The sequence below is a fragment of the Poecilia formosa genome, unplaced genomic scaffold (assembly GCF_000485575.1).
Source record: "Poecilia formosa unplaced genomic scaffold, Poecilia_formosa-5.1.2 Scaffold78, whole genome shotgun sequence".
Lineage (NCBI taxonomy): Eukaryota > Metazoa > Chordata > Actinopteri > Cyprinodontiformes > Poeciliidae > Poecilia > Poecilia formosa.
Genome location: NW_006800017.1, coordinates 2377530 through 2390302, shown reverse-complemented (window position 1 = coordinate 2390302; position 12773 = coordinate 2377530). Strand labels below are relative to the sequence as shown.

The following is a 12773-nucleotide window of genomic DNA, read 5'->3' as shown; positions in this document are numbered from 1 at the left end:
GTTTGTCCTGTCTCTGTGTTGCCCTGCGACAGACTGGCGACCTGTCCAGGGTGTACCCCGCCTCTTGCCCGGAATGTTTGCTGGAGATAGGCACCAGCACCACTCCTGACCAGTGGCACAACTGCACATTATTCTGGTGGATGCGAAAACATAAATCGGCGCCCACCACTGATGAGCTACGTTCTTTTTCTATAATGGCGGATCTCAACAACTTTATGGTGCATAATGTCAAACAAAAAAATAATAATAATTGGTTTAAAAATATATATTTTTTATTAAAATCACTAATTTTTGTCACATGAATTGAAAAAGTTATTTGTAAAAAAAACTTTTATTGTTTGTGTCACAAATCTTTAGTTGCGATTTTCTTTTTTTGATTGCGCTTCTCAAACTTTTGCTTGCAATTTTGTTTGCATATCAAATTTTTGAATGCGAATCTCACATGAACATCCTGGGCGGGGGATAAAGACGAACGATATAAGACATATGAGGGACCGTTTAGGACAAAATCTATGTTTTGTCTCTCACACACCACAAAAAACTCACAAAAAACTCACAAAAAACTCACGCACACTCAAAAAAAAGAACTCACGCACATTCTGAAAACACTCAAATTGCGTATACACACTACTAAAATGTCACACACGCATACAAATTTTATCTTTCTCGCACACATACACTGTACTATCTTGTCGCACATACACTATTCAAATATCACATACGCAAAAAATTTTTTTTGTCTTACCAGAGTAAGATTGCACATATAACCTAATAAAATATAGACTCATTATTTTGTATGTGAGAGGGACATTTTTTGTATGTGTGAGAGGTGTCACAGAAGAGGTGGGGCATAATTTGGAGATCAGATTGCGCATGCGTTATACCACAGTGAAGTTAGCTTCAAGTTAGATATTGGAGCTCCATTGTGCAAGCGGCGTTTAGCTCAAGGTTAATCCGATTTGTGCGAGCAAGATAAAATGTGTGCGCGAGTTGTTAGTAAGTGTTCTTCACAAAATTACGTCGTTCACAGCTACTAAAGTGCCCACCCTTTTTCAAAGAAGAAATATTACATATCTTGACTGTCATAAGTCAAAATATGTGACTTATGACAGTCACATATCATAAGTCACATAGTCACAAGCCCCGTTAGCATATCATGCAAGGTAAAGTTAGCGTTAGGTAAAGTGCATAAACTAGGCTTGTGTAATATTTACCTGTGTTTAGGTTGAATTCGTTAACCAGTGCACTTTTATCGAGTTGAATTAAGCGTTGTAAAATACCAGATGTATTCTGGAGGAAATATGTGTTAAAAACTGCTTTGTAATGCCTCTGTGTGTGTATTAGCTAGCATTGAAACAAAGTGAGAAAACACACCGGACCGCTACACCAGTGTGCAGTGTGAGGATCAGTCCCTCCAAATCCGAGGCCATGGTCTTGAGCTGATAAAGGGTACAGTGCCTTCTCCGGGTCAGGTGGGGTCGTCCTGCCCCAAGTGGAGGAGTTTAAGTATCTGGGGATCTTGTTCACACATGAGGGAAGAAGGGAGCGGGAGGTCGACAGGCGGATTGGTGCAGCGTCCACCGTGAAGCGGGCGGTGTACCAGTTCATCGTGGTGAAGAGAGAGCTGAGTCAAAAAGCAAAGCTCTCAATTTACCGGTCGATCTACGTTCCCACCCTCATCTTTGGTCATGAGCTTTGGGTCATGACCAAAAGAACAAGAACCCAGATGCAAGCGGCTGAAATGGGTTTTCTCCGCAGAGTGGCTGGGCTCTCCCTTAGAGATAGGGTGAGAAGCTCGGTCATCCAGAAGGGACTCAGAGTAGAGCTGCTGTTCCTCCACGTCGAGAGGAGCCAGTTGAGGTGGCTTAGGCATCTTGTCAGGATGCCTCCTGGACGCCTCCCTGGTGAGGTGTTCCGGGCACGTCCCACCGGGAGGAGGCCTCGGGGAAGACCCAGGACACGCTGGAGGGACTATGTCTCTCAGCTGGCCTGGGAACGTCTTGGGGCTGGAAGAAGTAGCTGGGGAGAGGGAAGTCTGGGCCTCCCTTCTGAAGCTGCTGCCCCCGTGACCCGACCCCAGATGAAGAATCTAATGCTTGCTGGGCAGAGACTTTTTTAGTCGGCCCTAACCAATAGGAACATGTCTTATATTGTTCGTCTTTAGGCCCCGCCCAGAATATTCATGTGATTAGTGATATGTTGATGTAGTTTGCACTTCAGGGCCACCTAGTTTTGATCAATGTTGCTCTGTAAAAATACAATTATGAAATGAAAGAGAGAAAAACATTTCTCTGTGAAAGTTTACCTGTTTTTCCAAGCTGGCTCCATGAATCAAAGAGAGAATCCCATGAGCTCCAGAAACATAGTTCAGCGTCTCTGAGTGACTGTCATTGAGATTTTGCAAAAAATCCTGAAGCTTGGGGATTTCTGTGAAAGAAAACCTTATTTACTTTTATTTTAACAGTCAGCCAGATTGATGAAAGGTTTTTAGTTGCCAACAAAACAATTTAGGAATTTAACATACCAGTGTTCTCTGCACTGAGAACCTTTGTTTTCAGAAACTCATTGGAGCTCACTGTGTACACTTGGAAAGAGTCATCACTGAAGTGTTTCTGGATAAAACAGATTTTTCCACTGAGGGTTCCAAGCTCACAGAGTGTGCAGAACAGGTAATGCATGATTGCTCATTTGCTTCAGTGGAGCATATGGAACACAGTTTGTATAGGTCCTCTTATAAACACATCCATCCAGTTTGTGTTTCTTGTAAACACAAACTCTTAAAATAGTTTTTTAATTTTTATGTATGAATATTGTATGGTGCGACCATGTACACTACCACCTAAATGCATTTAACTCTCTTGTGGTCTTAAGAGAGCTGGGGTTCATTGAATGCTGAACGCTTTTTATCCAGTGCTCACTCACCCTGTGTGCGCTTTTGTGAGTTTTTTTTTTTTTTTTTTTTTTTTTTGTGGTTTTGGAACTGATGGTCTGATGGGACAGCTGAACTGCCTTGTTTTTGAAATATGCTATCCAAATAAACTTAACTTGACTTATTTGTTTTTGTGGCTATTATCAGCATTTAATTTAGTTGTTCTGTTGACATGCGAAGCTCACCTTAAATTTGTGTAGCTTTTCAAATTCTTTGCGCACCACTTCCTTTGCTATGTTGTTTCTTGTGAGGATTTTGGCCTCAAGGTCAGCTGAGCTGATGGAAAAGACATATTGATCCTTAAAGTTGTTTCAGCTGAAGAATTTTGGTTCAGAATCTTGTTGTGGAAATAGCATTCCAAAGAAAGGCCTGTTGAGCCTTTCAATAGCTCATTTTATTTGAGTATGTCTTTAATATTCAATTCAGCTATACTTCACTTACTGATCAGTCGAGTCTTCAATGACATCAGACTTTGTGCAGATAAAGTGAATGTATCTGCATTCCCCACCATTTCCCAGGTGGCTACTGATACTTTTCAAGATTTCCCAGGATTCTTGCTCAGATGCTGCTCGGTTCATTTCAGTGACAATCCACACAGTAGAGCAGTCTCTAACAATCTGGAACAGTAAAGTAATATAATGATGATCAATAATTTGTGTTTAACTATTTTCATTGTATACAGTAGATATATGTTACCCTTTTCCATATCGTATCTCTGATTTTGTTACGGTCTCCATTTCCAGGAAGATCCACAAGAGTGATGTGTTGGAGAAAATTATTATGTGGCACTTTCACAGTCACACACTTCACAAGTGGCCAATACCATCTCTTTATACTATTTTCTCCTCCTGGGTTTGAATCAGTTCTTGTGTATTTAATCATTTGAGCAGATAGCTCTTTTGCCTACAAAAACATAGAAAACATGGGATATTGTGTTTCATATCAAATTTGATTGTTATGTACTTGTTATATATTTAAAATTTTGCAAGACCAAGGTAACAAATTTCCTTCTGAAGTGTCCCTCTATGTCAAGAGACAAAGGATTTCCAAAATAAGACCTACAAATAGAAATATGAACATGTGTTTAAAATAACATTGGTATCTATGTGATGAAGAGTTCATCCTGTGATAAAGGAGCCCCACAGCATAATGTTGCCAACCCCATACTTTATTGTTAGGATGATACACGCATCCCCGTTTTTCTAGAAATGCAACAATGGGCATTATGCCCAAACATTTTAAAACTTTAGTTTCATCAGACTAAAGGACATGTCTCTAAAAATGAAGATTTTGTCCCTGTGTGCATTTGCAAACTGCAATCTAGCTTTTATGAATTTAAGTAAAGGTATCTTCTCCACTGTGTGACCTTTCAGCTCATGTCAGTACAGGACAGATTGACAGTGGATAATAAGACTGCTGTACAAGTTTCAATCACAGTCTACATGAGGTCTTTGGCTGTTCTGGAGTCAATCTGCATATTTTGGACCAAATACACTGGGACACAGTACCTGTCTCCCTCCTGAGTTGTATGATGACTGGACATTCCTATTAAGTCTCTGTTTGAATATAGTTGTTGATCGTATAATTATATTTAAACTAAAACAAGAGAGGTTCAGTCTGATTTAACTTCAGACAGGAAGAAAAAATACTCGTGTCTTTATTCAGTTATGTAAAAGTCTGGTTTTAAGTGGACTCATCTTGCTAATTATTTTACGCAACCCCTTTTTCCTTGTTCATCAGTCCCTAGGTTGCCATTTTAAGTGGTAAACTAATAAATATCACTCAATACCATTCTCTTTCTTTATCATTTTTGGCATAGAAATAATTGTATTAATTTTAAATTATTAATAAGTTTGCTTAAATATTTATACATAATCCTGATTTTGGCTGTTTTCCATAGTAACACTTTCAACCATCCATACACTATTTTATTCTTACTGTTTCACATGACAGTATTTTCTTCGTGGCTTCAAGAAATTCTGGTATTTCTCTGAAATATTTGGGGTTCACAAGTTCTTCAGAAGATTTCTCTTTCCATTCCTCTCCGTACAGTGCTGACAGCTTTTCAGCAACATTCTGATAATCATCATCCTCATTAGTAGTAACCTCCAAATAATGCTTTATTGACCACAACTCATCTTTCCATTCCTAAACATAAAAAATAAGTTTGATTAGTTCACATCATATGAGAAACCGTGATTCTTCAGTTTATGTGAAATAGGAGTGAATATTTTCATTATTTTACCTTTCTTGTGATAAATTCAATATGTGCCTCATACTTTGTGTTGCACATGTTGGCCTCCACCTTAATCATGACTGAAGTACATGCATCGACATCTCCCAATGGCAAAAGTTTCTTCTCTTCGATGACAGCGTTAATCAAACTGGTCTTTCCAGCTCCAGTTTTACCAAAAACACCAACCAGCTCTCTTCTGTCTGTCTCCAGATCCTTGATTTTATTTCTGAAAAGGAAATTAAGTTGTGTTAATTTATTTCATTTAAAATCTGACAACTAATGTTAGATTTTAACATTAATATGCTTTGTTTTAAAAGTCATATTTTAACAGGAATCTGAACCTGAAAATATAATTTTTTAAGCCTTTGTGAACCTGAAAATATACATTTTTTTAAGCCTTTTCTAAATACAACAAATTCAAATAAGAAGGGGAAGAATATACTGGATATGGACATGTTCAAATTTCAATACATATGATCTTAATCTTGCCCTTCTTTTCCTCCCAATAATTATTTCCCAGATAAATGAAGTCTATGTGTAAATTCAAACTGGAAAACTCTCTTCATCTCACCTGCTCAGCCAATCACCTCATCATGTACCTCTTCTATAACCTATTGGCGCCTGTCTTCTCCTCATCTCCTCCAATCATTAGGCTTTGCTTCCTTCACAAAATCTAGCTTCCTCTCTGAACCTGCTCCTGAGTTGAGCTTCCATCCACCTTCACCCCTTCTCCACCTTCAGCTCTCAACTTCTACAGTAACCCTTCAATCCTTTGGCATCCTCTCCACCACCAGTGCTCTGGCCCCGGGGGAAGACTTAAGCAATAGAGTACAAATTTTAAACCTCATCAGAGTCCAAGCATCCAGTAAACAATTGCATTTTCAGTTGCAGAGAGCCCAGACTTTTTTTTCCCCAGAATAAATAGAGTAGATCAAGGTGCTGGCTTTTACCAGGCTTGCATTTGAATACTTTTTTCATGTGATGTCTCAGAATAGCATATTACAAATGGCATTTTTTCTTTTTTCCTCAGCAGTCTTCGTTCTCATGGGCTATATATTCACTTCTAAGGGTAACTTCAAGTTTTATTTTGCCATTTAGCTGTTTTTCTTTAGTCCCTCATCTGCTCATCTGTCCCACAGCTCCAATATTTCCCAATCTCATGCATCATCCTGAGTCCTCTAGTTGTCAACTCCAGCCTCTACTGGGTCAATAAATTCAACACATTTTCAGTTGCATTTCCAGACTGCTCAATTTGATATTTCTGTTCCTGATCAGGTCTCCTAGGATAAGGCTGTAGCTCGCATTTTGCTTCAATTTATTCATCTTCTCTGACAGCAGTTACCAGCTCGACCTGATCTTTGGTGCTTGGATCCTGGCAGAAGATGTCGATCTTCTGCCAGGATCCAAGCACCAAAGATTATCATTATTTGTCAAATAAACTTTCTAAACACTACTTTCTGTGTGTGTAAGTCTTTTCAGGCTGAAATAAATTACCCTAAGCAGGCTTTTTAATATTAGGCAAGTCTTTTGAGCAACCCCTTGAAATCAATAAATTATTTTTGATTAAAGAAGGTGTGTTATGTGGCCATAGCCCCTAAAACAACTTAAATTAATCACAATAGAATAAAAAACATTTACTATTACTGTTTTACCATAAAAATGATGCACAATGACACCAGATGTACTTACCTTAGAAAGGCATTTAGCTTTGTATTTTCTTGATCGTTTAGTTTTGCAAGAACATGTGCCATTATATTTTTCACATCAAACAGCATCATTAGTTCTGTTTGTAAAAAATAAGAGAAACATGACATTTGGCACTCATTGTGAATCTAAACTGGAAAGGGTTTTGAATCTCAGGCTGTTGATACTGGCTCTGACACATTGATAATACATATAATAAACCAGACACAACCTTTTTAATAATGACATATTTTCTTAAGAAAAGAATACTGTTTTGACAACAAATGCATTGTTGAGTTCAACATTGAGTTCTGCATGTGATCATCTGGTCAAGATGCTCTCTTTCTATTTTGATGATGTTATTCCTGATTGCTCACATTCCTGTGGTTTGAAGTTTTTATTTTTATTTTTTTGGAGTGATTATTTATTTTGCATTAAATTAGTTTGCAAACAACCTACACCTCTAATTTACTAATAATCACAAAGTCTTAATTGTAAATGACACATTCATCTAAATAATTTAATTAGCAGTTGACATCTTTAAGTCTCAAAACTCAATTTTACTACCTTGTGAATTGAGTTGTGACAATGCCTTTATTCCTATAACTGCCTATTGTCACTATTATGAAGAATTACCTGGCAAAGGGCCCGACATGCTCCTACGAAGAAATTTTGATAATGGTTCTCCATTGTTGGACTCCTCTTGATCCAGCTTTCTCTTTCCTTTTTAAAAAAGAGAAGAAGTGTTTTATGCATTTCTAACAAGGATTTGTTTTTGCAACAAGCAACATGTACAACATATAAGAAACTGTAATTCTCACCTCTATCACCTGTGGATGGTAGTACCTAAGAATGAACATATTTATTTGACTTTCTAATGAAACTTGGCTTCTGACAACAAAATAATTTTTAAAAAGTTATACTTACCTCAGCCTGAAAAGGTGTGTTGTTCTGCTCCTGTTTATTATAAATTAAATAAGATAGTAATACAAAAATAAATCAATGTAAACATTTTAATCAAACTCTTCACAGATTATAACATTTAGTACAAGCACATGTTTATCTTACTGTGAACAACAAAAAATGTTTGTCTTGATATGTGTTTTGTTCTTCCTGGAGACAAACAGATTGATCTTATTAGCAAATATGTAAGAATCCAAAAGATTATAGTCAATGTTGTAACTGGTAACAAGATATTTAGCTTCATGTATAAACACCATCATAGTTTTAACAAAAGTTTAGCTGTATTCCCATATATCTACATAGAACATGAATGTGTCATGATTGTGTTTCTGTGTGTTTATTTTTAGAGTTTTTTGTGTTCAGTTTGCTTCCTGCGTCTCCGTCTCTTCTTCCCTGTTGATTGTCTCCCAGGTGTGTCTCGTTCCCTTGATTACCCCTGTGTGTAATTAGTCCCTCCTGTTGTCTGTGTTCCTCGTGGGTCCTTGTCTAAGTTTGTCAAACGTATGTCTTTGTCTGCGTCAGTCTGTCCGTCGTCTCAGTGGTACTGATTAAGTCCTGTGTCGGCGATAGCTCTAGTATTTTCAGTCTTTGTATTCAGTGCTACCGGCTAATAGCTGTGCGCTTATCTGTCTGCCGAGCTGCCTGTTCCTGGACTGCTCCGAGCTTTATTATCAATAAATTCATCATTTTTAACATATCCTGGGTCTCAGCGTCTCTCCTCACCAACAACCACCACCAATCCTGACAGAATGAAGTCATATAGTGTAGGAAATTACCTTTAACAGCTTCAGTTGCCTTCTAAAATGTTCTCTTGGTCCCACTTTGGAAATCAATTTTTCAATGTCTTGATCCTCAAGGCAGTTCAAATTTTCCATGTCAATGCCATTATCTTTAATGAAAAAAGTGGTTTGTTAACAATCAATGATGGAAAAATAATTTTAAAGTTCTGTTTCATTTACAAAACAATGGGAGTCAGACATCTTAGTCTAAAAAACTAAGCATGATAAAGATCTGTATTTGTCTTTGCAGTAGGTAAAAACTGTGTGATTGAAAATATGTTGGTAACACTTTATTTGAAGGGGGGTGAATAAGACTGTCATGACACTTTCATTAACATGACATAACACCTGTCATGAACATCAATAAGTCTTCATGAATAGTTATGACTATTGTCATAAAGCGTCATTTGGTAAATTATGACATTTTAATACAAAGTTGACATTATTCAAAATGTCTTTGTTATGACAACTTGACATTAACCAAGAAATCATTACTGATATAAATTTGTTATAAAAGTATTACTGATTGCACTTTAAAAATTAGGTAACTTTATGTTATTAAAGGTAAAGTTTAAACAGTAATGATTTCTTGGTTAATGTCAAGCTGTCATAAAGACTTTTTGAATAATGTCAACTTTGTATTAAAAGTGTCATAATTTACCGAATGACGCTTTATGACAACAGTCATAAATATTCATGAAGACTTATTCATGTTCATGACATGTGATATGACATGTTTATGAAAGTGTCATGACAGTCTTATTCACCCCCTTCAAATAAAGTGTTACCAATATGTTTGTATTTTCCCAAAAGGATGTGTCACCTTGTGAGGGACTGAATTAAAATTTCATATTGAATTTTGTTGACTATTTAACAGCAAAATTCATTGTTAGGAGTGACTGTATGGTATTGTTGTAACAAATCTTTGAGAATACAGTGAAATCCAATATTTGACGCTAGAATTGTTTGTAATGTCATAAAGTGCAACCAGAATATGTCTAAAATGTTCCAAGATGTCCATATAAAAGACACGGGTTGCATGATATGAAACTTTGGTTCGATATTAATATTCAACTTTATGTTTTGCTGTTTAGCCAATAGCTAATGCTTACCAATATTATTACCGTATATATTTTCCAACTGTTTCAACTCAGTGAAAAATTACCACATCACTGTCATTGCTTCTTTGCTTTAGTTAACCTGTCATTCACAGGTTGTCATTCACAATGACAGGGGTGTCAAACTCCAGTCCTCAAGGGCCGCTGTCCTGCAGTGTTTAAATGTGCCACAGGTAAAAAACAGTGGAATGAAATGGCTTAATTACCTCCTCCCTGTGTAGATCGGTTCTCCTGAGCCTTGCTAATGACCTAATTATTCTTTTCAGGTGTGGTGCAGCAGAGGCACATCTAAAAGTTGCAGGACAGCAATTTGGGTCCTTTCGTGAATGACAGGTTAAACACCCCATAATCCTGCACTGCATCATCACTCTTCTATGAGCAAATAGATACCACATGACCAAACTCCTTCACTCCCCTTTCAGAAACACAAGCACCAACAAGATGTACATCCCTATTAAAGACACTTACATGCTAACCATTGAGGTAACAGACCTGAAATTCATTTCACAGGTTTTTTAATGATTCTGAACACAATAAAATTAAAACAGTCCCACAATAAGCAAAACCAAGCAGCTAAGGAGCCAAACAACATTTGTACAAACATAAACACATTAACAGTTTCACACTAAGCGGTAAATGTTTAGTATTTGAAGCTCAAACACATTAATATGCCTTTGACATTAAAATCAGTCTTACAATTATTACTTCCTTGCAATATCAAATCAGAGTCTTTCAAATGAACACACCTATGTTCCAAATGGTTAAATACAGCCTCCCGGTCTGCACACACAGGTGAATAATTAGGCACACTTTAATCTGGTTAACAAACAATATACAAAGTCAACAGGCCTCTTGTCTTCAATAAAAACTATAGACATTGATGAGATATTAATGAGTTTGTTTCAAAATTTCCTGAGCTATATACCCACCTGTTTAGAGTTGCTTTTGAACCATAATAAATGAAATTTTGTGTTGACACATTTTTCTAAAAGCAACAACTTTGAACCTGAATAGTCAGCTGAACTCGAACTCATAAGCTATGGGGCTTGTTGTGCTTCCTCATGCTTCAGAAGCAAAAAGCCAGAACCGTAATCTCCCCCATTACTTAATCTCTGTTTGACACTAACAACAATAAAGACATAGCATACTTAAAAATGAGTACAAAATAAGGTAAAAAACATTGTCTGTTAGAATGGATTAAAATGTTAATTTAGATACTTAAATAGCACATTTTTACAAGAAAAATGTCAGAAAATATTACCTACTAGCAAAAGCTAAAGTTAATGTTAGCCACAAAGATTTTATTATAATGATTTTATTTCAATGTCATTTGTGAATGTTAGCTTCTCATTTTCAACAGTGGAGCTATAAAGGTTGGAAAAGGTTAGCGTTTTGGAGAAAATCTCATCAACATTAATATTTCTACTAAATAAGAAGCAAAAAAATGGTTTGATAGAAGAAAAATGTCTCAGGCTCTGAGCTCAAAGCAAGATGCCAGAGACCAATAAAACTTTTTTTTTAATTAGACAATTAATTTAATTTCACATAATTATCGTGGTAGAAGCCATTTGTTTGTTAAATACTTAATGACACATATTTACCATGTTTGATGTTTTTGTGATTGACGTAGTCACAGACGAACGGATAATTAGTCCAAGTTTGTCGTTTCTTGAATGTTCATTAACTACAGTGGTTGTAAAGCACCACAACAAAGGTAAACAAAGACAATCATTAGGGAGGGTATGTTGTCTTTGCTTGTTATGTCATCTTGTCAGTCCAAAGTGGTTGTCCAAGGTATTGGAATGACTTTTGTATCGGCACCACTGCATAATATCCACCTTAAGTCATCTATTGTGAGTGGTTTTTGCAGGGTTGCTGTTCTTTCCATCTTGCCCATAAGGGGGATTGATCTCATTCTGGGGAATGACTTGGCTGGTGGAAAGGTATTACCGGTGCCTGAGGTGTTGTACAGACCTGACACAAGCGTGGACTTTGAACCAATGCCTGACGTTTTCCCTGCTTGTGTGGTTACGCGGGCCCAGTCAAAGAAATATAGTCTTGATTTGTCTGACTCTTTTCTTGCTGCAGAGCAGACTCAAGCTGCTGGATCAGAGACTGAACTCAACAAATCTAAAAATGTATTTCCTCTTCCAGGTCCAGATATGATGAAATTACCTGCTTCCAGAGAGGAATTCATTGCTGCACAAAAACCAGACATGACTGTTGAAATGTCCTTCTTCTGTTCTTACCCAGGAGGAAGCCCAGGGGAAGAAGGTGGCATATATGGTTGATGATGGTCTCCTGTTGCGACGCTGGGCTGGTGAAAACTTGGAAGACTGGAGTACCATTTATCAGGTGGTTGTGCCAACAAGGTACCGCATGCAGGTGCTAGCATTAGCACACAATCATCCACTGTCAGGGCATCTGAGTATAAATAAAACTTATAACAAAGTTCTCAAACACTTCTTTTGGCCAGGTCTCAAATCTGATGTTTCACTTTATTGTCGTACTTGCCATATTTGCCAAGTCGCAGGAAAGCCAAACCAGGTTATACCTCCTGCTCCTTTGTCCCCAATTCCAGTCATGGGTGAACCATTTGGAAGGGTGATTGTGGATTGTGTAGGGCCTTTGCCAAAGTCAAGAAGTGGGAACCAGTTCATCTTGACAATAATGTGTGCTTCCACCAGGTTTCCTGAGGCCGTGCCCCTGCGGAGGATCACAGCTCCCATGATTACCAAAGCTCTGGTAAAGTTCTTCTCAGTGTTTGGTCTTCCCAAAGTTGTCCAAACAGACCAGGGCACAAACTTTAAGTCTAGAACCATTGCCCAGGCACTAAAACAGTTGGGTGTAGAGCATGTCACCTCAAGCTCTTACCACCCTGAAAGCCAAGGTGCACTTGAAAGGTTTCACCAGACATTAACCTGTTGGTCTCAGGTTGTCATTCACAATGACAGGGGTGTCAAACTCCAGTCCTCAAGGGCCTCTGTCCTGCAACTTTTAGATGTGCCTCTGCTGCACCACACCTGAAAAGAATAATTAGGTCATTAGCAAGGCTCAGGAGAACC

The 12773-nt window shown here is 37.6% G+C and overlaps 1 protein-coding gene and 1 long non-coding RNA gene across 2 annotated transcripts in view; both read right to left on the bottom strand.

The window, feature by feature from the left end:
* The window catches only part of LOC103141011 (nuclear GTPase SLIP-GC-like), a 9472-nt gene extending 2529 nt beyond the window's left edge, over positions 1-6943 (bottom strand). Inside the window, exons 1-8 of the mRNA XM_016673496.1 lie at positions 6855-6943; positions 5175-5391; positions 4868-5077; positions 3626-3832; positions 3371-3546; positions 3115-3205; positions 2525-2612; positions 2306-2427 (exon numbers count right to left, since the gene is read on the bottom strand). Of these exons, the coding sequence (XP_016528982.1) occupies positions 2306-2427; positions 2525-2612; positions 3115-3205; positions 3371-3546; positions 3626-3832; positions 4868-5077; positions 5175-5391; positions 6855-6943 (1200 nt within the window). The remainder of the gene's footprint in view (positions 1-2305; positions 2428-2524; positions 2613-3114; positions 3206-3370; positions 3547-3625; positions 3833-4867; positions 5078-5174; positions 5392-6854) is intronic.
* A 1005-nt stretch (positions 6944-7948) lies between these two features.
* LOC107836717 (uncharacterized) overlaps positions 7949-12773 on the bottom strand; it is an 11097-nt gene continuing 6272 nt past the window's right edge. The window contains exons 3-4 of the long non-coding RNA XR_001662661.1: positions 8588-8700; positions 7949-7961 (exon numbers count right to left, since the gene is read on the bottom strand). This is a non-coding gene — a long non-coding RNA (uncharacterized LOC107836717). The remainder of the gene's footprint in view (positions 7962-8587; positions 8701-12773) is intronic.